The 25329-nt window shown below is 36.5% G+C and overlaps 1 protein-coding gene across 3 annotated transcripts in view; it reads left to right on the top strand.

The window, feature by feature from the left end:
• Positions 1–153: 153 nt before the first annotated feature.
• The window catches only part of TBC1D22A (TBC1 domain family member 22A), a 137984-nt gene continuing 112808 nt past the window's right edge, over positions 154–25329 (top strand). For all 3 annotated transcript variants that reach the window (XM_053977549.1, XM_053977547.1, XM_053977550.1), the window contains exons 1-7: positions 154–671; positions 3009–3065; positions 4780–5120; positions 5860–6039; positions 19690–19760; positions 23891–24019; positions 25157–25219. In XM_053977549.1, the coding sequence (XP_053833524.1) occupies positions 610–671; positions 3009–3065; positions 4780–5120; positions 5860–6039; positions 19690–19760; positions 23891–24019; positions 25157–25219 (903 nt within the window). In that variant the 5' untranslated portion in view covers positions 154–609. The remainder of the gene's footprint in view (positions 672–3008; positions 3066–4779; positions 5121–5859; positions 6040–19689; positions 19761–23890; positions 24020–25156; positions 25220–25329) is intronic.

Raw genomic sequence — 25329 nt, 5'->3', positions numbered from 1 at the left:
AAGCCATAAATGAAGTGGGTACAATGAGTGGAGAACTTTCAGAGACAGCTTAAAGTCCCCCCCACTCCACTCCCCCCCATCCCCACTATTAACTGGGTTAATAATTGGAAATGTAAAAAGATAAAAGTAGAAAAAATGTGATGGATTTTGTTATAAACCGACGCCCGCCGATCTTCAATTAATCTATCCATCCCTTTACAAGGCAAGTTTTGCACTTCTAAGGAGTACTCTGAGGCATTGCTCTGTACGGTTGAATCAAAAAGGATTAAAGTCTGAGAACGTCACACGGCGTTCCGCGAAGCAATTCGGGAGCTCCAGGAGCGCTTGGGCCGGGGAACACCCCCGGAACAGCCGGCCCGGGGCACCGGGCCGCCCGGCCCCAGCATCCCCTCGCTGCCACTGGCCTGACCGGGCCCGCTCGGCAGCAATCTCACTTCTGGTTGGCTCAAACTTCCGGGCCGCTTCGGGGAGCCAATAAGGCGCGGGGTTGTTTTCCGGTCCCAAGATGGCGGCGCTCAGTGGTGCTTCTGTGGAAGGGAATGGCGGGGAGTGAAGCCTGAAGGAGCGGGCCGGGGCCGCGAGCGCGGAGGGGGATGAGGTGACGCCGCTATGGCGAGCGACGGGGGCAGGAAGCAGTTCTGGAAGCGGAGCGGCGCGAAGGTGCCGGGCAGGTGAGAGGAGCCGCGGAAGGTCGGTGTCGCCGGCCCCTGGACGGTGCGGGCCGGGCGCGGGTCTCTGCCCGTCCGGCTTCGCTGTGACCCCAGCACCGCGTTCCTGTCCCCTCGGCCGCCCAGCCCAACGGGACCTGGCGGGTCCCCGAGTCTCCGCCGCAGGGACCGTGTCCGCTCGGTCCCTGCTCGGACCCGGGTCCCTTGTTAGCTCAGCGCTCGGAGCCTTCCGGCGCTCGGCGCCTCCAGTTGTGTGGCGGAGATCACTGGTGGTCAGTTAGAGTTGGGTGTAACTTGTATTAGAAAGGTTGTTAAATAATTATCGGAATGTGCCTTCCCAGCCTGACATCGTGGTTAGAGAAGTTAACGTGATCTTGGAATGTGTTCGCCGGGAAACTGTGAGTGGGAGAATGTTTGTAGCTCTCAGCAGGACCAAGTTAGGGTGTTTTGAAACTTGATACAAGTTATGATATTTTTGAAATACTTTGTAGGAAACTGTATTTTCTAGGCATAGAGACATGTTTTAGTTTCTGCTAGGTATTTCAAAACATTGTCAATTTCTCAACTTTCTTCTGAGGTGTGAACATCAGAGCAGTTGTGTTAGTGCAAAGAGCTACAAGCACATTCTCCCATTCAAGATTTTCCAGGGAATAGATCCCCAAAGTCCCATTAACTCTTTTGACTGTTACATCAGGGTGGAAATACATGTTCAAATTATTATTTACCAATAACATTCTCTGGTCTTATCCTTAAATTGTTTTCACAGTACAGTTTTCTATATTTTTTTTTGTAAGAATGATGTGTACTTGTGGTTCTCAGAGAACAGTAACTCTGTATTTTATACCCTTTATGTGAATTCAGCAGCATAGTCCTGCTCATCATTTACCTTCTTACATTTTCAGTTACCCATAAGCACTAACTGGGAGTGGTTTTGTTTCTTTAGTTACAAACTAACTTTTTCAGTCCAACTGATATCCTTATTCTAATGTGTTTTCTTTGTAACTTTGCTGAATTTCTTGAGGGTGAAACACTTCTGGCCTTCCTCTCTTGCACAGGATCTATAAATAGTTGCAGTTAATTTGCAGGCAGCTGCAGGCTTGTGGAAAGACAAGGACACTGTGGAGAATGTGCTTTTCATTTTTATTCTTTTTTTTAATGGCATGGAAAGGACTGTTGTTGCTTTCTGTTTGAGTGGATTTGCATTGCAGTTATTCACAGAGTGGTGTCAGGAAAAGGCACCTTCCGTGTGCATGGAAATAGACAGTGACACCTGACCCTCATGTGAGCGTAGAGCAGGGAGAGAATGGCATATGGTTCTGAGGAAGGCTGGTGGGGAATTGATTTCCATAGAATCACATAAAAATCATTAAGAGTTTGGATAAACCACCATTTTCAGTCCTCTCTTAAAATCTGTTTTGACTGCAGTCTTTTTGGCTTGGTTCTATCTCAGGTTTACTAAGGTTGGACTTACTTATCCTTATGGTCTGGATTGTTTTTGGTATGTCAGGAGGACATGTTTGTTCTATGTGATTTTTATTACAGGTTTGGCTAGTTGTTAATATTGCATATGATTTATTTCTCTTACAATTAGAGAGTTCTGTTGTAATAATTTCTAATATGAAGCCACATGTAAATATTGATGTGTCTTCTGTGGCATTTTTTTACTTACAAAATAGTTTTATACCCAATAACTGGGAGGTAATGAACTTTTAGTTTGTAGAGAATTTTGGTTTTCACACAATAACATGCTATTTTGTAATGTTAGAGGCTACTGAATAAGTCAGTATTCAGAAGCTTGTTTCAAAGCATTCTTTTAACACTCCTTTGGCTTTTATTCTCTAACCTGTCACCTTCTGCATTTTTCTGTAGCTTTGTCATCCTTGTACTTTAGTAATGGTTAAGGACTGTCTGGTTGGGTTTTGGGTGACAAGGGTATGTAGAAGACTAAATCTCTGTAGATATTTCTTTGAGAATTTTTAATTTTTTGCAAGAGATGAAGAATTGATAAATCGGAGAAGAGAATTTTTGTAGATTTTTACTGCAGTGTCTAACTTATTTCTTATTTTAATTCCTGGTTATAAAAATAAAATAGCCTAAAATAGCCTTAGCTTAGGTCTCACAGAGTTCCTTTTTAGTAAATCTATGATTTTTATTAAATTACTACTTAGTATGCATGTCAATTGCAGCTTCATTATTTTTAGTTTTTGAAACAGATGACTGTTGGAACATTTCAGTTCTGTTTATTATTAGTCAATAATAAACAGAACTGAAATGTTTTAATACACAGAAACTCTCCAAATATTTATTATTTTTGTGATAACTCTCTTTGTTTTCCTTTAGTATTCAACATGTGTATGGAGCTCAGCATCCACCTTTTGACCCATTATTGCATGGAACGTGAGTTAACTTAATATTTAAATATTCCAAGTATTTTGTGTCTCCTCTGTCTTCTCTGTTTTCTTTTTCCCTGTTGGCTATAAAGTTTATTGTTAATCTTCCTTTTTCAATTTTTGTCATAATCTTGACTTCTCTGTTTTGACTTCTCCTTTGTGACTTCCTGACAGTTACCATATTTGCACGAACAAATCCGCTCTTTCAGATCTTAACTGACATAGATTGCCAACTGTTATTATTTATTTTTACTGCCTTATATATGGGAAATTGTAGTAAAGTAAAAAAATAGTGTTACAAAGACAAGGATTTGGTTGGAAGGACGTCATGCTTCTACTGAATTTTTTCAAGGGTTGTTTTCACATAGTACAAGAAGTAAACATTCTAATTAATTTTAAGATGATACAGAGTTGGAGGCAATTGAAATGTGTCATCCTGAGGGTGGAAATAAAAGAAATGAGAGTAATTCGTTCAAAGTACAGAGGTATAGAAACCCAGTAACAAAAACTGGAAGTTTATTGCTTGAAGTGACAGAACTAGAGAAAGACCTGGCTGTTTTAGAGCGTGATGACAAGTCAGGTGAAAGTGTAAGTGTTGTAGCATCTGTTAGGGAAGATACTCCCTGTAAGACATAACAGAAGCATAACTGATACTATATGAAAACTGAGTAAGAACTTTCTCTGATTTGCAGTTCTGCCTGCCTTGTCTTCATAGAAAAAAAAAAAAAAAAAACTAGCCCAGGTGGAGAGACAGGGAGGTCAGAAACGAACTCAAGAACCATCTTGATGCAATTCTGTGCAAGATGACCCTGCTTGAGCAGGGAGTTTGGGCCAGATGACCCTTGGCGATCCCTTCTCATCTTACCCATTCTGTGAAAGCACAATTAAATTAATAGCAGTAACTTCTTTATTTTTTGGGAACAGAATAAGAAACCCTCTCAACTTTATACTTCATTCAGCTCACTTCTGAAGGGAGATGTGATTGCTCTGCATTACTGTAAGTGAGAACAAGTTCCAGGCTAGGGAGGGATACTTGGTTTATATCTCATAATGCATGTTGACAGAGGGGCAAAAGGTTGGGAGCTGATCAGGGTCCACTTAGACTAGTAACTAGAAGATATATCTTTCCTCTGAGAAGAGCAAAGTTCTGAAGGAAATCCATGCTGGCATTCCTGATGGAGAGGAATGATAGATTTACTGAGTTTTAAGCTGAGACTTGGTTTGTTTATGATAGTGATTGTGTTGCATGAGTGCTTATGATGATTTAGGAGTGGACCATGGCTTGATTGCAGCTCCTGTGCTGTTATGCAGGAATTGCATTGAAAGGGCTGAAATCTACAGAAATGGATGAAGCAAGAGCAGTGGAATATGCCCTGTTTTATAAGCTATTCTAGTAGCAATCCTTTCATGTGATTTTGGGGTTGGTCTTTTTTTTTTTTTTTTTTTTTTTTTGTTCGGGATTTGTTTTCTTAAGAAAAGGGAAGGAAAGATTTGTTTAGCTTCTATTCAAAGCAACCAAGTGTCAGTTTTTACAGCCCTTGTTCTCAGATTTCTTCAGCTGTATGTTACAGTGGGTGGATGTAGTGGCAACATGAGTGGAGAGTGAGAAATATTTGCTGTCTCTGTGTAGTGTCAACTATGAACTTTTGGGGTTTGGTCCTACCCAGAGTGTTTTGCTTCTTTACTAGTTTTCTAAATAGTGTTCATTTGTTTTTGAACAGCTTGATAAAACCAGGTTCAAAACCACCTACAACTCCAGTGAAATTGAAGAAAGTTAGCACCTTCCAGGAATTTGAAAGTAACACAAGTGATGCTTGGGATCTTGGAGATGATGATGATGAACTCTTAGCAATAGCTGCTGAAAACTTAAATACAGAAGTGGTCATGGAAACAGCTCACAAAGTAATTCAGAATCACAGCAAGCTACAAGAACAGCATAAATTTCAGGAAGAACATCTACAGGAAGAAAAACAAGAGGAATTTGCACAGCTGACTTCCATTGCATGTGGTGATAATAGGCTTGTTAAATCAGTCAGTGAAGGTCATACATCGAGTTCATTAGGTATGTTGAAAAGTGAAAAAGATGTTGGAAGTTAAAGGATGAGAGCTACCATATTTGCCCCTGTAAGACAGTAAACCCTTCCCAACCCTTTTTTAATATTGCAGGAAAGTACTGTTTATTACTAGTGATTTATTTGAGAGGAAGATAAATAAATGCCTTATGAAATTGTAATGCTTGTGTCAGGGAAGAATAACAAAACTTTTTGTGTTTTCACTATTTGTTTTTGTTATTTGTTTTCCACTATTGTGAAAAATTATAAATAAATTGTAATTAAAATATGAATATAATTAAAATATATTGAAAAGCTGGAGAAAATCATGCCAGTGGACTGGGAGATTCACCCTCATGTGATCTTTTCCATGGTTTTATATAAGCTTTCAATTGCAGTAATTTCAAGATTTCTCAGTGGTTGTTTTTTTTATTTGCTTGCTTTTTTTTTTTTTTTTTTTTTAGAATGTAAGGAAGAATGAAAACAGCTTTTAGTAACACAAATTTTAGAAATCCATGAGCCTTGCTATTAATATGATCTTGCTATTGATGTATTTTAATTGTGGAATACTGCTTAAAAGAGAAATGCTCCTTCTGCTAAATCCAAGTAAATTGAAGTCCAGACTTCTACTATACTTGAGTTTGCATTTTTCAAAAATGGAATTCTGTTTTAAATTTACAAATTATAAGCAACTGATTAGTAGCCTTCTCACTAGCTGAGCCTAACTGCTATACTTCTTTTTCCCTTCAGATAATGCTAGTGAAAATTCTTCCATACAGAGATCACAGTCACTTCCACAAACTTCCATACCTCCCTTGACAAGTGGAATGGCAGACTACAACACCTCAGTTACTCCTGCATTAACTGAGAGAGAAGCGTCTCGACTAGACAAATTTAACCAGCTACTTGCTGGCCCAAATACAGATCTTGGTGAGTGTTTCTCTTAGGACCTACGAATTACATCTAAATTATTCTTATAGAATTATTCTATAGAATTTTCCTGTTTGATGTACTATCCTGCCATATGGTTTGGTTAGGATCTAATCCTTTCAACATTGAAAACTGATCTTACAAAAGAAAGAATAAAATTGAAAGTTTGTAGTACTCCTGCTTTTAATAAGTGATTTGCATATACCCTACTAATATATGTAGGGTGTTCGATAGGTTCTTGTTCTTTCTAACATTATTTCTTCCAACCAGACGAATCTCTGTAGAAAAAGAAAACAAAGTATAATTAGCTGTGTTTATTGTTGATGCCTGATAATGGAACAGCATGGTATATAAGTGTGATTTTCATGCTTGGAAATAAATAGGTGTGAAAAATGATGAGGTGCGTAAGTATTACTGCTTGTCTACTCCGTGAGCCTTCTTCATGTTCACAGGCTGATACAGTAGTTCTGTGTCTCATCTGTGAATGCTGACAACAAGTCAATGGGAAAACAAATGTATTGTCAGATAACTTGACTGTTCCCTTTGTTTACTGGATTTTAACTGCTGAATAGTCAATACAAGTGCCAAGAGGGTATCACAGAATCAAATGGCTTTGTAACCCAAGTGAAAATCTGAAGCAGGATTAGTACACTCAATTTGGAGAACTTGGTGATTAGGAGTTGAGGGTAAAATAATGAATAAAGAAAATGTCTTTGAGGTAGACCATTCTGGAAGGTATCTCCAGGAAACTTACAGAAAGAAATAGAAATTGCATGTTAGCAGTTCTTGAATTGATGCTCTCCTGCCTGGTCATTATCGTGAGGCTTCTTCAATATAATACAGTCCAAGGTGTAGCTTTTATTTATTTTTTTTTTTCCCATGCTGTGTCTTATTGTCAGATTGATGCTGGGAAAGTACAATTATGGAAACTATAATAACTGCATGAGATTGGGCATTCACTGAGTTATAGGACATTCTTTTGAAATGCAACTGTGAATAAAGGGAGGTGTTAAAACATAAATTTGAAAATGGTAATCAAATATTGCTTTTTAGCCTTTTGATCTAACAGATGTTATGACCTTTGTGATTGTGACTGACATGAAGACTCATAGCTTAAGAACGTTTTGATAGTAGAAATCTTTGTTACATAAGGTTGCAAAATCAGAGGAAAGACAGAATTCAGTTTAAACCTATCCATTTCACTTTTGCTGTCTAATTAGTTTAGAATACTTTACCAGTAAATCAGATTTATGTATTAAAGTGAAATAATTTTGGAAGAAAATTTCCACTCTTACTAGGAGAGCAGTCACCCTGTCTGTGGTGAACTTAGTCAATGCTATTTAAGCAAACTATATTTTTTTTTCCTACTGAACTTTTATTGAACTAGGCAATAGGCTCCAAGCTAAAGTTTGTGGTGGGTAATATAGGGATAGGTGGCTGTTTTGTTGCAGATGGCTTATTCTGTCTGTGTGTGTGGAGTGATGTGATATGTGTGAGTCTCTTTTGTATTAGAGCCACAAATAGTTGGGCTTTGTTTGTCACAATGAATTAAATTAGTCAGACATGGACACATTTTTGTAAATATTTCTCTTCATTTCTGAAAGTATTAGGCTTGGTTTTGCTTGGAAGTAGAAGTACAGAAGTATTTCTATTGTGTTTGTTTTCTTGGTATAGTTTTGCATAGTGTTGAAATAGATTATGTAACAAGTCCTTTCAAAGCAAAATAAAAGCTAATTTGTGGAACTGTAGCCATGTCATGCACGTATTCTCTTATAATAATGAGAGAAATCAACACTGACTATGAATACAAAGTAATGCAAATGACCTTGAAATCCTTTCAGTCACACTTGAATAATCATTATCCTATAAAGACAGTGTAAAATGCTATTTTAGTTGTGTATGCCAACTAGAGGTGTGAAAGAGTGTGTTCTTTAACTAGAAAAATCTCTAAAAGATGAATTATGTGTATAAATCTGGAAGTGAAGATTACTTTAGTCATTGGAAACCACTAACAGATTTTGGAGTTGGGTTTGGTCCACAGGCTGGCTAGTTTGAGCTTGTGGAAATAGGTAGTAACTGCAAGAAATGTGGGCTGGTAGAAGGGAGCCTATTGTAAGAAGCAGTTTGGTTGGACGGGGACTTGAGGACTGACCCCTGTTAATTAGATTGTAGTGAGGTGCATGGGTACAGGTTCAGGAAGCAGAGTGGGACTGTTGGTAGGATAGCTGAGTTCAGGAGACAGCTGAGGAGTAGACTTTAGGGTCTATTTGACTGCATAGCTCCCCACTCCTGGTAGTGCATGCCAGGTTATTCAGTAGGAATAATTCACAATAGTTTTGTGCAATCAACCTGTGTTTATGTTTGACTTGCAGTCAGTTTGCTGTAGACTTACTGAATTTCAGGTCTTGTCTTTCCTTGTAATGGACCTTGTATTACTAAGTGAAGATGGGCTTGCAGACTTTTTGCAAATTTTTTGCAGTTGCTTGCTTTAAGAGGAGGGAACAGAACTTTAACAAAGCACTGTGGGGGGAGTATTTCTGAGAAGAAATTTTTCTTTCCTTCACAGACCACTTTGTACATATTAGAGGAACAGTACTGCTATGTCTATCAGGTTTCCAATTAAAGTTTAATTGGTTTTATTAAACTTGTGTTTTTTAGTAATCCTGTAAAATTTAAGGAGCTTTTTACTGTGCAAACACAATGTTGATAAAATCTGACAAAGCAACAAACAAGTTATTGCATATTTGCAACTTCTGCACAGCAGGTGTATGATGGATTACTAATATAAATTTAAAAATTAACTGATTAAAGCATTTCCTTAATTCCTTTATCTCCAAATCAACCATTTTTCTGTTTTTTTACTCATAGATGGCTAATGAGTATGTAATTGGATGTGAGAAACATGTTTATTTATAAGTTTTTAATAAGTAAAATAACAACCAATGGTAAACTTGACTGTGTTCTCTTGATTTAATAAAGCTTCAAAACATTGTAATGCTACTGTTATGCAACATAACACATATGCATTATTTCTACTATTTTAACTAATTTCTTAAGTTGTAAAATTATTTTGCATGTTAGGGTCACTTTTTTTCCTACTTAGTCATAACAAATCCCAAACTGAATAAAATATGTCGAAGTTTTAGCATACTACCTTGATAAAAGTAATAGAAGGTCCCTTAAAAGCACCCATGAAAATTGTGAAGTATTCCCATCTTAAATTTACTGCAGCTGCTGTACACATTCAAGAGCACTTTCCATTGTACTTTTAAAAAAAATCATCTTATTTTTCTTCCTCCTTCTGACCAAATCTCAAAAAAGAAACCTTTTCAGAGAGTACTACAAGCTGCTGAGTTGGGTGCTGTCTCTTAGCTAGTCTTTTACTATGGAAATAATGGATAATGTTGTGAAGTCTTACAGAACTTGTAAAGACTAGCTGAAATTTTGATTTATCTGATGGTGGCAAAAACTAATTACATAGTTTTACAGGAGTTAAAATGCTGTAATCTCATATGATTTCATAACAATAGCTGGTTGTCTCTGTGTGCTACAATAAAAGAATTCAAGAGTGGTTCTCTAGAGATTAAATTCAGAAAGAAAACATGTTAGATGTCTCTTTTTCCCATCACAGTGGTCTTCTGTATTGTTGCAGCAACTTGAAATAGGATTTTCCTATTCGTGGTCACATCCATTGTAGATTTATATTAAACCTGATCTAACATAGTAATTACCTTTTCTGTCACTTATGGCTCATAAATCTAGTATTCTGTAACAGCAGTCTGTTATGTCCTATAAAATTGCTTGCCAAACTGGTGGTATTGAAAAGTTTCAATAACTTTACAAAATGCATTAATTGAAATGAACTTGATTAATTTTGTTCCCAGCTTCATTAATTTATCTGTACTAAGCTACACAGCAATTTATCTCTGTGCTCCTAGTACATCCATGTCATTTAGAATTTTAATGCCCCCTGTAGCTGTGAATTACTTGTAGTTGATCATGTGAGTGCCTATTCTTCTTTCAGTTTGTTGATATAAAGGTAACATGTGTCCTACTGCTGCTTCGTGTGATGTGCCATTAGTCATATCTGTCTTTTCAAATTATCACCAAAAGGTGTCATCTCTGATTCTTGTTCTGTTCTAGTTAGCTTTTTATCTACAAAACACGCTTTCCTATTTAGCTAATAAAAAAAGATTATTAACCAGGCAGTATTGTACCAGTAGACTTTGTAACATCTTTTCTTTCAGAAGACTCTGAATTAATAAAAATAAATGCTAAATATCCATTATTTATTCCTTTTTTAGTTACTTGTTGCAGGATTAGTATTTTGTCTTCCTGTTTTCTGTGGATTGGTCTCATAACTTGTATTTGCATTTAATAGTAAGCATTTATTCTGATTACTGCTCCAGTGGAATATTTCAATGTGAAGGTATTAATTTATGATTTTTCATTGTAACTAGATGATAATAGAGTCTTAAAACAATTTTGAGAAGATTTTGCATAGTTTGTTTCTTCAGGACGCATTTCTCTTCCTTTGTTAAGATGCTAGATTGACATAGTGGTTCCAGACGTGTGCTGATTCTAGTGATTGCTCCAGTTTCGGTGCAGGGACCCTACACTTGCCCTTGTAGAACTTGATGGGGTTTGCCTCAGCCCACCTCTTAAGCCCGTCCAGGTCTCCCTGGGTGGGATGCACTCCTTCCAGCAAATCCACTGTGTCACAGCTTGGTGTCATCTGCCAGCTTACTGAGTGTGCACTCGGTCCCTCTGTCACTGTCATCGAGGAAGATACGAAATGGTATCGGCCCCAGTGCGGACCTTTGTCGGACACCACTTGTTACTGGCTTCCACTTGGAGCTGGGCTATTGACTGTAGCTCTTTGGATAGGGAGCTGACTGAATGTCCATATCTAACAGCTCATCCTTCAAACAAATCTCTCCAGTTTTAGGGCAAGGATGTTGTGGGGAACTGTTTCAAAGGCTTTACAGAAGAGCTGTAGTTTAATTGTAGGTTAATATTGTTATCTTTTAAGAAGCATTTGTTAATTTTGACTTGAGTGAAGACTCCTTATTCTTATGTGTTCTAAATGCCACCTATCATTGAATTAAGTTTTTATTGAGGGGGAAAAAAGAGTAAGACTGAACAGCTGCAGCTCCTATTAACAAACAAGACAATATTTCCCTTTTATCAGTTCTGGAAAAGGAGGCTATAACCTGAGTTTTCCCTGTTGTGGGTTTTTTTTTTTTTTTTGTCAAGAGTTTTGGTATTCAAGTATAACTCAATAAATGGGTAAGAGGTGTTGTGAACTACACAGATGAGCCTAGTTCTGTGGTTCTGGACTTCTTGCCTATAAATAGAAGATCTATGTGATTTTTCGTAGTATCAGACTAGCTTAGAGACTAAGCTGTTTCTTTTTGTGTGGATGTCCACAGAGAACATTTCAGGTTAAAACCACTGATCTGCCCAAAAAGAAGTGTGCTCTTAACACAGTCCTTAAAACTCCCATGTTGTGCTTATGGCTCCATTAACAGAGTGGGGTTCTGTACTATGTCTTTTTCCAAGTGGATTTGGATGTAGAGCATTACAGTGGGACCCTGAAGTTCAGCTGATGAGAAGGGGTTACTGTTAAAAAAATCACTAAATTATCATTCAAATTTCTGTGTACATGCAAAATTGCCTTGGTAGTTAGAACTAACTTATCATTAAAAAAGAAAAGAGTTAGCATTCTACTCCAGATTGCAAGACTGATTAATTAAAAGGTTTTTTTTGTCTGTTAAAGTTTTAGCAGAATTTTTAGGAGATCATTGCACTGATTTTTGATCAGGTGTTCAAAAACAGTCAGTGAGTCTTAGCCATGTGGTGAACAGTATAGTAAAGAGGGATATTTTAGTCTGGATGAACTGGGAGAAAGAGAAGTACTACATGATGAAGTGTTTTTGTGTTTGTATGGCTGTTTGTTTATTTGTTTTGGTTTGCCATCTCCCTTCCTTACCTGAGGGCATCATGAAAGCTGAACTTATACTTTGTGAAATCTGTATTATCCAGTAAAATAGATGGGTGAGAGGTTCAGTGTTCTCTCTTGAAGTCATAGACTGAGGGAGCAGCTTTGCCTCTTCCCATGACTTCTTGCAGACTTTGTAGCATGAGAGGGACTTACCAGGAATGTCCACAACAAGACTACTGCAAACTCTGAACATGCTTTGTGTCCTGAAGCTTTTGAACATCAAGATTAGCAATATACATATTGTAATGAGTGGCACATACAGCTTGTAAATCAGTTTATGAAGGCTCAAAGAAGTATAATTAATCCTTTACATTTTCTTACCAGCATCTCTTTCACTGTTAATAAAGTTGGAACATAAGTCATTATTACTTCATTAGCAGCATGCCCAGAACTGGAAGAAGTACATAAAACTTGTCTGGGAAGGTAAACACAGGGGAGCAAGTTTCACTGTGTATGTCTGTGCTATGCTGCCTCCCTGATGCATATTATTGGTTAGGTGTGTTCTCACGTGTGTTTTAGCCACAATGGACAGCTGCTCTGGATGCAATATGTGTTTGCAGTTAACTGAGAAAAACTTACATGGATTAGAGGTTAAGGGCTAGCCTTAGACAGGAATTTGATATAATAGAACCTAAAATAAAGCTAAAGTAAAATAATACTTCCAGTGCAACCACTGAAGTAAAGATTCATAATTAAATCAGTAAGAGCTGCTTTTTTTTTTTTTTTTAAACATTCAGAATAAGGTTTAAAAGGTTTTCCCTTAGCTGTACATGAAAATTTAGAAACTGTTTCAATGGCATTAATGTAAAAATAAAAACAGTTGATAGTGCACAGAAATTGCGTGTTTTGGGAGAACTGTGAAAAATATTGTCTGCTGCTGGCACAGTTGTTCTCCATTACTTATCATCATTTTCCTCGCAGGCTTCATGTGTTGCAGGTCTTAGCAATTTCAATAATCTTTTTGCCTTAGTTTTCCTAATCACTTGCTTTCTTGTGCCTTGTAACACCAACCTCATCTGCTTCTGCTTCTGACTTTTTATGTGAAGTAGCAGACAAGATGTACTTTCCTACTCTTTTCTAGCAAAGGCTCTGAAAAGGATCATTCCCTGTATTTACAAAGGTGGATTGGACTTTATTTCCTGTTTCTGCAGCATTCAGAATAACTCTTTGTTCCATTGAGAAGATTAAGGGCAGTGTTTGATTAAAAAAAAAAAAAATTAATGAAGTGCCTAACAGAGCTATTATTCATTTTGAAAACCAGTTGCTGTGGTTGCCATAGTAATAACAAGCCCTGTATTAAAGTTATTTTCTATATGTACTGCCTGTATTATAACGTGCTGTTGGGGGAGCTGCAGGTCTGTGCATCTATGCTTTTGAAAGAATTTTCCAGCTTTGTCTAGCTAAAATATCCAAGGAATTTACGTTGTAGGAACATAAAACATGTAAATCTAGTTTATCATATCTATCATGGAGTTGCTCATGCAGGCCATCACTTCATGTAGCCATTTATAGTAATCTCAATGAAGTAACAGCTGTATCAAAAATGAGTAATACATACAGAGAAATTTGGAACTCCTTTAATATTTCTTATTTTTAATATATTTGTAATAGGTAGAATGATTAGCTTTTAGTTCCAAGAAAAATACTTGTAGACTTGGCTGTTTGCCCTCATGTATTTTAGGTATAGTGGGTAATAACTCCAGTAATTGCTTGTACAGTTGAAAGCTGGCAAACTAATGGCATGTTTTCTTTATAAAATTCCCCATGAAATATTTATGGAATATGAGAAGTCTTTAAATCTAAATGCAGTAAAAGGATAGTCCTAAGATTTCTGTTAAAAGAATTGCTTTAAACTTTTTCTTCCTCTGAGAGAAAATATATCTGTACATGTATTATAGTAAGCCAGATAAAACAATTTTTTTCCAAAATTAAATTAATCATATTAATTGAAACCATTTTCATACCACATTGTATAAAGTCTGTGCTTGGGAATATGCTAGGTGACTCAAAACTAGGATGTCTAATTCCTTGGGAAATCTACAAGGGGAAGGAGTTGCTCTAATGACAATTCAGTGAGGTTATGCTTTGACTAGGGAGAATGTAACATTTCAGCCAATGACAAATAGTTTAATAATTAATTAAAATACTAAGTTCATAAAATAGGGGTTGGAATTTGGGTTGGAAGGGACCTTTAAGCCATCTAATTCAACACCTCTGCATATTCGACTAGATCAGATGTTTCTGAGACCCTCACCCAGAGATGGGACATTCACAACTTCTCTTGGCAATCTGTTCCAGTGTTTTACCATCTTCACTGTAAAAAATTTCTTCCTTATGTCTAGTTTGAAGCCACTGTCTTTCAGATTAAAACCATTACCCCTTGTCATATCAAAACAGACTCTTAGAAAAAATCTGTCCCCATTTTTCTTATAAGCTCTCTTTAAGTATTGAAAGGCCACAGCAATGTCTGCCCAGAGCCTTCTCTTTTCCAGGCTGAACAACTCCAACTCTTTCAGCCTGTCTTTTTAGGAGAGGTGGTCCAGCTGATGCCTGATGCTACAAGCCAAACAACATTAAGTTGATAAAAAGTGGTTCCCTTTAATGAAAGTTCTTCATGGTGCAAATACGGCAAGATGCACACATAATACAGTGTGACAATTTTATTAGTTTAACAAATTAGCTTACTTAATAGAAATCATCCAATTAGAGGAACAGTTAATTAAGTAATCCCCCCTTTTGGCTCTGCCCCACACTGAAGCTGCCTCTAGCTTCTAACCCCACATTTGTTATGTCTACAATATATAGTGAAAAAATAGTGGTTCACTATAGAGGCAAGACTAAATAAGATTCCAGGAAGGTTAGCTTATTGTTCTAAAATTTAGGTAATGGGGTAGGAAAAGTACTATAGTTAGTTAAGGAGCTATATAACTATATAACCGTAGTCTACAAATATATGGAAAATGTATAAAACCCAAAAACCTGTTTGGCATTACAGCCACCAATCATCTTCATGGCTCTCCAGACTCACTCCGAAAGGTTCATGTCTTTCTCTTACTGAGGACTCTAGAGCTGTATGCAGTACTCCATGCCCACTTGGAGATCTCACCAAAGTGTAGTAGAGGGGGAAGAATTACCTCCCTTGACCTGCTGGCCATGCTGCTTTTGATGTAGCCCAGGACATGTTTGGCTTTTTCACCTGTCCAGCCTCTCATCCACTAGTACCTGCCAGTCCTCCTCCCATGTTTATTGCCCTAATCCCTCCATCCCCTGGCCTGTATTGATACTGGTTGGTTGCCCCAACCCAGGTTCAGGACCTTTCCCTTGTTCTTGTTAAAGCTGATGACATTCCCATGATTCTACTTCTCCAACTTGTCCAAAAACCTCTGAATGTCATCCCAGCTCTCAGGGCTGTCACCCACACCACTCAGCTCAGTGTTATCTGCAAATTTGCTGAGGGTACACGTGATCCCACAGTATCTGTCACCAACACAGAATAACACTGGGCTCAGTATGAACTCCTGAGGGACACTGCTCACCACTGATCTCCATCTCAACATGGAGCCAGTGACCATTTCTCCCTGGATGTGGCCATTCAAGCAATTCTTCATTCACCAAAGAGTCTACCCATCAAATCCACTTCTGTCTCCAATATAGAGAAGGGTTTTGTAGAGGACCATGTCAAAGGCTTTACAGAAGTCTAAGTAGGTGACACCTGTAAAGCCTTTCCTTGTCCACTGATTAGTCACTCCATTGTAGAAGGCCAAAATACTGCTCAGGCAGGACTTGTTCTGGTCAGCTATGCTGGCTGTCTCAAATCACATCACTGTCCTGCATGTGCCTTCACAGAGTTTCTAGGAAGGTCTTCTGTTCCATTATCTTCCCAGGCACAAAAGTGAGGCTGACCAGTCAGTAGTCTCCAGGGGCCACTTTTTAAAAAAGAAAATTAAGTCTCTAGTGTCTCACACTAACCTGAGAACTGGAATGTGAGTATTTAAATTACATGTTGTTATCTGATTTTTAGGAACCCACCTGTAGAGTCATTTGTAAGAATAAAGCCCATCTTAAAGACTGTAGTAGAGACATTTGCTGAAAAATTTAGTTGTGTTTGTCTAATAAAATGCACATGTAAATTAATGTATTTTAACAGCAGTATTAGAATTTAGCTTCACTGACAGTCTTTTATGTATGTCTAAAATGGTACTCTTGTGTATATGCTTCAATTTTTTTTTCTCATCACCAGAAGCATTTTTATTTTATGTTATAGTAGAGTTAGACTAAGTCTTCCAGGAGCAACTTTGGTCCTGCTGTTGTAATTGCTGCTGGAAAAGGCAGGGTCCTTTGTTTTCTTTCCTCTTGTTTTGGTGATGATTCATCAGAGGAAAGCGTAATGTGAATTGATACTTTAGCAATAGTGTCATGCAAGGGTCAGACTGTGTGCTTTTGGGGTTTGCTACTGCACCTGATAAGAATTCTTGCATAGCCCCTGTGACTTTTACTGTGTGCTCTTTGTCACTGGCAAAATAGTAGTTGAACTCACTGTAGTGAAAAGTTAGGGCCAGAATTCTATGTTTTTTTTTGATTAGTCTGAGATCCTGGAATTTCAGAAGACTATGATATAGGACAGCAGTCAGTGTGAAGAAATATAACTATCACATACCCAGGGCTAATGGTTTGTAATGGAATTGACTTAACTCTCAGTTGTGCAATCATCTGTCTAACAGTCCTCTGTCCTGAAAGCAATTACAGTACCACTTATGAAAGCAAAACCAGAAAGAAAAGCCTTGAGAAAGTTCAGAAGGATGGCATGACAACAGACCAGAGGAGGTTATTAAATACAATAGAAGGTTATTAAATACAATCCAAGAGGTAAAGTTCTGTGTCAAATAAGGAGAGCAGAGCAGAATATGAATCCTGTCAGGCTAAATGAATGGAAGAATTTTAAAAGAAAGTTTGGGGAAGAACTTAGAAACATATAAAAACTAGCTTTAAATGGTTTTTCTCAGATATATTGGGAGAAGGCACATCACCAAAGATTTTGTAGGCCCAGCAGACAATCTAGGTGTAAAAAGGAGGAGGATAAGGCAGTGGCAAAGCAACATAAATAATTATTTGTGTTCAGCATAGAAGAATGTAGGGATGTATTCACTTCTAAGTGCTACATGATGGATAAATAGAGAATCTGTTTCAAGTAAGTGTTATATTATAAAAAAACCCATAGTTTGTGTCTGGTTTTCACTTCCATGTCCAGTGCTGAGATTTCCTTCCAGAAAGAGTAGTCCTTTTGAACCCACTCCCATAGTGTGTGTTACTGTTTGGAATTACGTGATAGCCCAAGCTATCCCAAACTAAAGGAAATGTATGTTCATTGTAGAATAGCATCAGGAGAGAAGGGAGGGAAAATAAGCTGTGTTCCAATGTGCTTGTGTATTTCCTATCTCTGGCCTTAAATGATTTACTTAAAAGTAAGTGGAATTTTTGTACTGGGTGATTTGGGATGATCTGTCACTCAAATCATATGGTTCACATTTCTGATTGTGACAGTAGATCTGCATATTTTCCTCTTTTATACTTTTTCTTACTTTACATGTGCTGTTTTCAGAGGTTGGTGCCCATGTTTGGGCATGAATTCCTATTGAGTCAAGTTAAGGGTGGAGCAAAAATATGGAAAGGTGAAAGATTAGAGTGAGTTTGGTGGGTATAGGGTTGAGAATGGACCGTTGTGTTACTAGAAAATAATAAAAGTAGTTGCTCAATTACAATTTATTTTCTGTTTTTTTCATATACTAATTACATAGTTTGTAAATGCTATGGCTGTGCGTAAAGATAGCCAAAACTTGAAACTTGAACAAAATGATTGTGTAAGGAATTAATAAACTAATACACAAGATTGGTTTCCATTCAGCCTGGACACAAATAGATTAGACCTAGTAAAGCATATTTGTTCATAAATACTGCACAAGGAGGATTAGGGCAGGAAGATGCACAATTGGAGATTTTGCTTTTGAAGACTTGGGACTTTCATTGGTATTAAAATGACTGGAGCTAACTGTCATGCTTTGGGGTGGAAGGGAAATACATATGTAATTTGTAGATTGTTTAGTTAAGGCAGATATTATCTTTTTAATTGTTTTTGTTCATAAACTATATAAAATACTGCTTTTCTACTCTTGTTCATATTATATGTTTGCTTTGCCTTTACATCTTCTGACCAGTTCCTGCCTTTCTGGCTTTTAGAAGAATATAACCAGTGATACTGTTACTTATGCTGTAGTGCTTGGTGTGGTGGGGATTTACTTGGAATCAGATCATGGGTGGAATTGCAGAAGTGGTAGGGGCTGCAAGCCAATACTAAATCTGCTTGGAGGCTGAGCAAACTCCCTGGGGTGTGGAGAACTACTGTAGGTGATGTGAGAAATTGCTGTATGTAACAAACCACAGTGTGAGAAGCTAACACAAGTCGTAGATAGCACCCTATGGTATGCCTGTATTTCACAAGTAGTCAAGGGGGAATTGTGTGAGAGGTGCCCAAACAGTGCCATTGCATGGAGAGAAGCACTGAGAGATCACTTTGGGAAGTGCAGTGTTACAAGACTTACAGTGCCTGATAATCATTTCAGAAATGCCACATTTGGGTATAGCAGTAGCAAAACTGAGACCATGAAGGGAAGAAATAATTGGAGTGGTTTGTTAAATGGGGCATAGAAAAGGAACTAGAAGCATGTTGGAAAAAGAAGATCAAGAAATGGGAAACAGGGTAAAGGGATTTGACCAGCTGCTGTCTGGGGTTCTTGTTGGGCAGCTTGTATGTGATGATCACAGCTGGAGTATAACAACATATTAAGCTTGTTTCAGTTGTGTATTGCATCTTTTCTTCATTGAATCCTTCTGTTTGCAGTGACAGCATACTGATAATAAAGTGTATTTGTTGTGCCAGCCTGTGACTTTTTGAATTTATCTCTTAATCTGTGTTTATAGTCTGTACAAGTTCTGCTTTCACATTTGTTTGAGATTTTGGTTCACACTGAACTCTAGTAAGTGTCATATTTTTCTAATGTTACTGATCCTTTGGTCATTTTTTTTTTTTTATTCTTTCAATGCCTCTCAACTCCTTGAGATGAAGGATAAGAGGGAAATTTATTGTGAACTGTGAAGTTTCTTGGGTTTATGTGTATAAGCATGCTTTCATGCTTCCTCTATCCATGCATATTTAGTGTGCAGAAGTACTGTGAACTTCTTAATGCTTTTTGAAAGCATATGCTGCTGCTCCTTATTTTGTGTAGACTTTAATAATACTGCAACTGCTTTACCTGCTTTGATGCACTGTATTCCTTTCATATGTATCTCAAAATACTTGGAAGAATAATACATTTATGTGACAATATAAGACATGTATACCAAAAAGTAATGCTGATAAATACTCCAGAGAGTTGCCTTATCACACTCAGTGCCTATTACCATAGGTGTCCCTATGGATAGCAATTATCCAGTATTTTATTGATTCATTAGGATTGCCCTATATTTCTGTATTCACTGGATTTTCTAAGGAGACCATTGTTGTGAATGCCTTTGTGTTAATTTGAATGTATCTGTGTATGTAAATTGGTAGTAATTTCCTTGCTTCTCATAAAACCATTGTGTTTTAATAGATGAATTGCGAAAATTGAGTTGGTCTGGCATTCCCAAACGGGTTCGTCCAATTGCATGGAAGCTTCTTTCAGTAAGTTGTATTTTTTTTTTTATTCTTCCTCTGCATTTAGTACTAATAGCTTTTTCAAGCATTGCAAATGATTTTGTATGAATTGTAATCCATCAGTGATGGTTGGAAATGTGTCTGGTGCTGAATTGTAATGGAAGTTATGTTCTTTTACTCAATTTCAAGATTAATCTATCAAATTGAAAGAAGGGGAATGAGAAGTAGTAGTAAATCATGCCAGCTGTGTATCTTTATTTTTCAGCCTGGCTTTCTATGAAAGAAGGGCTTGTGACAACAGTGGCTTCTTTCAACCAGTTTTGATGGAATGGTGGAGAGTTCAAAGACAAGTACATTCTTAACAGTTTTCTTGAAAATAGACACACAATAGGGGAAGCAAAGACTGTCAGCGTCCTACGAAAGGCTTAATTCTGACTTCATATTAAAGTAACTGCAAGAAAGGATTAACACTGTAGTGAGGAAAAGAAGTGTTAGGATGTATAGGGTTTTTTTGGCTGATTCTTCTATAGTGCTTTAAGATGAACAACTTTGAACCACTGTGTCAACTGAGTTGTGGCATTGGCTCAGACTTGTGAGGCAGTTCAGAGACAACCTCATTAAAAAGCTAATCACTTTTGTATAGTGCGAGTTTTTGGCTGGCTGAGCACTGATCTTCTCCCTATGACCAGAGGATTTTGCAATGGCTGTAGTTTGGGAGTAGGTTGACTGAAGTACCATGGAGGTGTTTCAGTTGGGCATATGGCAGAAGCTTGTGGAAATATATGATTCACTGGGTTTGGTGTTACAGAACAGGATTTTTTTCATCTTGGTGTTTGCTATGTTTAAAAAGGTTCTTCTGCAAAAGTACAGTTTATTCTTCATAGAGGTATTTTTCATGTCCTATCTTTTCAGCTATAATGCTTGTGACGACAACTAGTTAAGCATTTTAGCTGTTGTTTGTCTGCCTGTGGTTGGGAGAAAGTTTATGAGGATGTTTGTATTAAAAAGAAACAGAACTCTCGTGATGCCTACTCTCCAGAGGCTGTGAAAGACACTTCCTCAGCAAATCCGTGTGCATTTAAGAACTGTTTAAAATTCTGAATTATATACACACACCAGTTTAGCACTATCGAATTTTTCATAGAGTAGGCTTAAATAGCTTTGCTTTTTATAGAATAATTCTGTAGGGAATGCAAAGTATTTACTTCAGATTGACACTGATTTCCAGTGACTGAAAGAGTCTTTCTTGTTGATGAGGTCTACTAAATTTGCAGCTTAGTTCCTTCTAATGCTAAATGCAGATGCAGTTTAATGGTGGATATTCAAATATTCTGCTGTAATTGAAATTAAGCATGGAGCTTACAATTTATCTTACTTCTGTTCCCAAAGTTATATGTGATTTTGGTTGTAAAAAAGACAATTTTTTTTCTCTTCAAGTTTAGGATGTCTGTTTTAAAATACTAAAAGTATGAAAAATTATGGCTATCTCAAAGTTGACTTTGAAACATAGTAAACTAAAGCATAATCATTTTTAAAGTTCTGAATCAGAAGACTGACACAGGGGTTTAGAGAGTTGGAATTATGCAAATTATAAAAATATAACATGAGCTGACTCCTCTTGCTTTCTTGTAAGAGCATAGGCTTTCCAGGAGCTTTAACTTAAATCCAGAAGTTGATTTTAATTTAGTATTCCTGGTCTAGAAAAATGCCTAAGTGTAGAGTTCTCTTGTTCTGTTACTTTAACAACTCCAGGACCTATTTCAGTTCAGTTTGCAACTTCATCTTGCCATACCTCTGCAAAAACCTGCTTTCAGATTACACTTTTTGTACTTTAGCAATTAAGTGGATTTTTTTTGAGTAAGAGATTCAAAAAACTCGGGCTTTTTTTGTTTGTTTGTTTGTTTGTTTTCTACCTCCAAATGGCAATATTTTGAAAATTCTTAGCTTTTCTTAGGTTAGTCCTTCCATGATTTCTTATCTATATGTGGTCCTCATTTAGTATGTTTTGGAAACTCAAAGACGAGTCTTTTAGTAATCATTACTTTTCTATACTGTAAGGCAGCATTTTCTTTCATCTTCTTTCCCAAATGGGAAAGAAAAGTGCTTTCAGTTTTTGTCTTCATAAGCTCCACCATGCTTTTTTCTGGTGGCAACCTAACAGGAGCCTACTATTAATGTCCCAGGTAAGGGGGAGTAATAATGGTAATCCCTGGGAGTGTTTAAAGCCAGGTTGGATGGAGTTCTGAGCAACCTGGTCAAGTGGAAGGGGGGTTGGAACTAGATGATCTTTAAGGTCCTTTCCAACACAAACCATTTTATGATTCTATACAGTCACCAGGAGCTCCTGGGGAAATGTGTTCCTAAAAATCAAGTGATATTTTGATTAAAGATGCATTGCAATACTAAAATAAAAACCAGAAAACTGAAGAAACCAAAGTATAGTTCAGGTTTTAGTCGTATATGTTTGTTTCAAAATTATTCAGAAGTCTTATTTAAAAATTCCAAACTTAATTTTTTTCAGGGAACGGAGTATACTTGGTGGTATCTGAGGCAGATGATGATTGTCTCGTTTGTAAAACTGCATAGAAATTGGAATTCTAAAAATCTGATTTAAGAAATTGATCAGTTGAGATATTTGTTACATAGTCAGCATGTTAATAATGTTAACAAGTGTTTGATGAAGACAATTTTTCAATATAATACTCTGTTGATGTTATGCATGTCTACTGGTAACAATATATATGAAAAAAAGACATTATTTATTTTTAAAATATAGCAAAAATGTTAAGTACATTGTATATAAACAGCAAGAAGAACTATACAGGCTCTCTTCTCTTTTGAATAACAAAACTAAAGATATGTTTGCAAAAGCCTTTGGAGGAAATTAATGAATAAACAGATTAAACTCTCCACCAATTTATTCACTGCTGATATGTTGCAAGCCTTCCCAACTTTTAAAAATGAAACCTAATTTGTAAAGTGAACAGCAAACATGACATGTTGAATTGAAAGATTAGTTCAGTCTTTGAAACTGAATAATGGCAAAAAGACTTGCTGAGAAAGTATCGGTGTGCTTCAAACAATCACATTTTATTTCAAAAATAAATTATTTTCTAAAGCAACCAACTAAGATATCCTACAGGGAAGAAACCACTGCTGTTGAGAATAAATGGGAACACTACTGTTGAGAATAAATGAATTTTATTCAATGAATTTATTGAATAAATTCAATATTTAACACAAAACACTGGGACAGGATATTAAATGTCAGACAAAGTCTTTAGGCAAAAGTGAAGCTGGTGGGATTTAAAGTACTTGGAATCAAACACAAGTCTGTATATCTTAAAGGAATTCATTTTGCCAAAGAAATTACCTCTTAAGGTATCTGGAATGTAATATGGCTTGTACTTATTGTGTTGTCATTATAAACTAAATAATTAAAGTGTACAGGAATAACATTTTTAATTATTTTAGTATAGAATCATAAAATTGTATAGGTTGGAAAGGACCTTTAAGGTTGTGTAGTCCAACCATAAACTCAGCATTGCCAAATCCACCACTAAACCATGTCCCTAAGGGCCACATCTGCACATCTTTTAACTACCTCCAGGGATGGTGACTCAGCCGCTTCCTCAGACAGCCTGTTCCAGTGCTTAATAATAATTTCCATGAAGAAGTTTTTCCTAATATTGAATCCAAGCATCCCTTGCTAATGTATATAATTCCAACTTAAAGGCAATTGAGTTAATACACAGTGTTTAAAAATTTAATAAAATTGCTCCAATACTCGCCATATAGAAATTAAGGAACTCATGTTATTAATATTAATAACTCATGTTATTAAATTTACCTGAACTTATTTATTTAAGCTTTTCTCCTCAAAAATCAACACCATCTTAGTATTTTTGATAAGAAATTGCATTTTGTAGAAAAAAAAGGCAAAAAAAAGCAGCTGTTTTTCTAAGGTGTTTATATCTGAACTTTTATATGAGTTGGAGGGATTAGAAAAAATAGTTTAGTAAAGGATTATTTAGATTTGTGTGGGAGTACATGGCACTGCGTCAGTTTGTTAGATCTCCTGTCACATGTAATCAAATGCCAGCAGTGCCTTTTGTAAGGCCAAGAGTAATATCTTTATAATTTCATTCTTTTTTCAGGGCTATCTTCCTGCAAACGTGGACCGAAGAGAAAGCACTTTACAAAGAAAACGCAAAGAGTATTTTGCATTTGTTGAACAATACTATGATTCCAGAAATGATGAAAACCACCAAGACACCTACAGACAGGTAGAACACCTTATTGAATTGACTTTTATCTACAGAACACTTGCTAAAGGACTTAAGGATTTTTGAACTTTGCTGCTGTTTTTTTCTGTTTCTTTAATCTTATCAGATAGCCAGCCCTCTAATAATTTTCCTAAATTTTAGAATTAAAAATATGAAATAATTTTGATCTGAAATTCAAAATAGTGGAATACTTTTAATGTTAGCATTACTGTTGCCATGGTTTTCTGTTTAAAAATAGTTGCATTTTCAAATCTTTCATCTCCTGCTCAAACCCTCTCTCAAATAAGTGAAGATGGACAGGGAAAGTACAACAGTGACTGTTTCTTACTGGCTCCGAACTTCTGCATAAGAAGTTGAAACTGTATATGATGTGCAATAAACATAAGGGTGTCAAACTTTAATGATAACTCAGATAAGCAGACAACTTTTCTTGTTTTGTATTGAAATGAGTAGTTTGTAACACTAAGTAATGATACTTTTGCCTTCCTTGGGACAGAAGAAACTGAGATCTTCCTTTCAGTTTCAAGACTAATCTTTAGTAGCAAGAAGTATATAGCATTACTAAGATAAGGCTTGTGAATAGAACCCAAAATCATCACTTAAGCACTCTGTTGCATAAAACTCCTTTGTGAAGTTTGGAACAAAAATTTTAGTAATACTGGTATTTTCATACTCTCTTCTTGATTGTCAAATACATTAAAATGGCTGCTAAAATCTTCTTTTACCTTTGCACATTTGGACTTGATGATCTTACAGGTCTTTTCCAACTGCAATGATTCTATGATAGTGGCAGTTGAATATGACTTTACAGAAGTAGTAGTATGTATTTACTCATAATCACTCTGAGGTAATGAGTATTGCCAATATGATTGTAATTTCCAAATAGTTAAAATGTGATGTAAGGATCCTAGAATGTGAATACAAATATATGTGTTTTTAAGTTTTGCTTCACTGAAAGATTAACTTAAAGATTTCACTGTATGTTTTGAAATACAGTAAAAATCCATGTTATCCCAAAAGTAATGGTACAATGGGATTACAACTAATAGTGTAAGCCAATAGAATTATTTTAAGTATTATGCTGCTTAGAAAATGTGCTATTGGTTCCTTTTACAGTAGTCTTCTTTGTCTAATTAGATCCACATAGATATACCACGCATGAGTCCTGAAGTTTTAAGACTTCAGCCCAAAGTAACAGAGGTAAGAATGATATATTTTCTTCTTGTTAGAGACAACATTTTATTAATGAGTCTGATATTACAGTTTGATTATTAATTATTTTGATTACACTTGCTATTTTGACTTTAGAA

The sequence above is a fragment of the Vidua macroura genome, chromosome 5, assembly GCF_024509145.1.
Source record: "Vidua macroura isolate BioBank_ID:100142 chromosome 5, ASM2450914v1, whole genome shotgun sequence".
NCBI classification, from domain to species: domain Eukaryota; kingdom Metazoa; phylum Chordata; class Aves; order Passeriformes; family Viduidae; genus Vidua; species Vidua macroura.
Note: the sequence above shows the minus strand (reverse complement) of the source record. Positions and strands in the feature narration are given on the sequence as shown.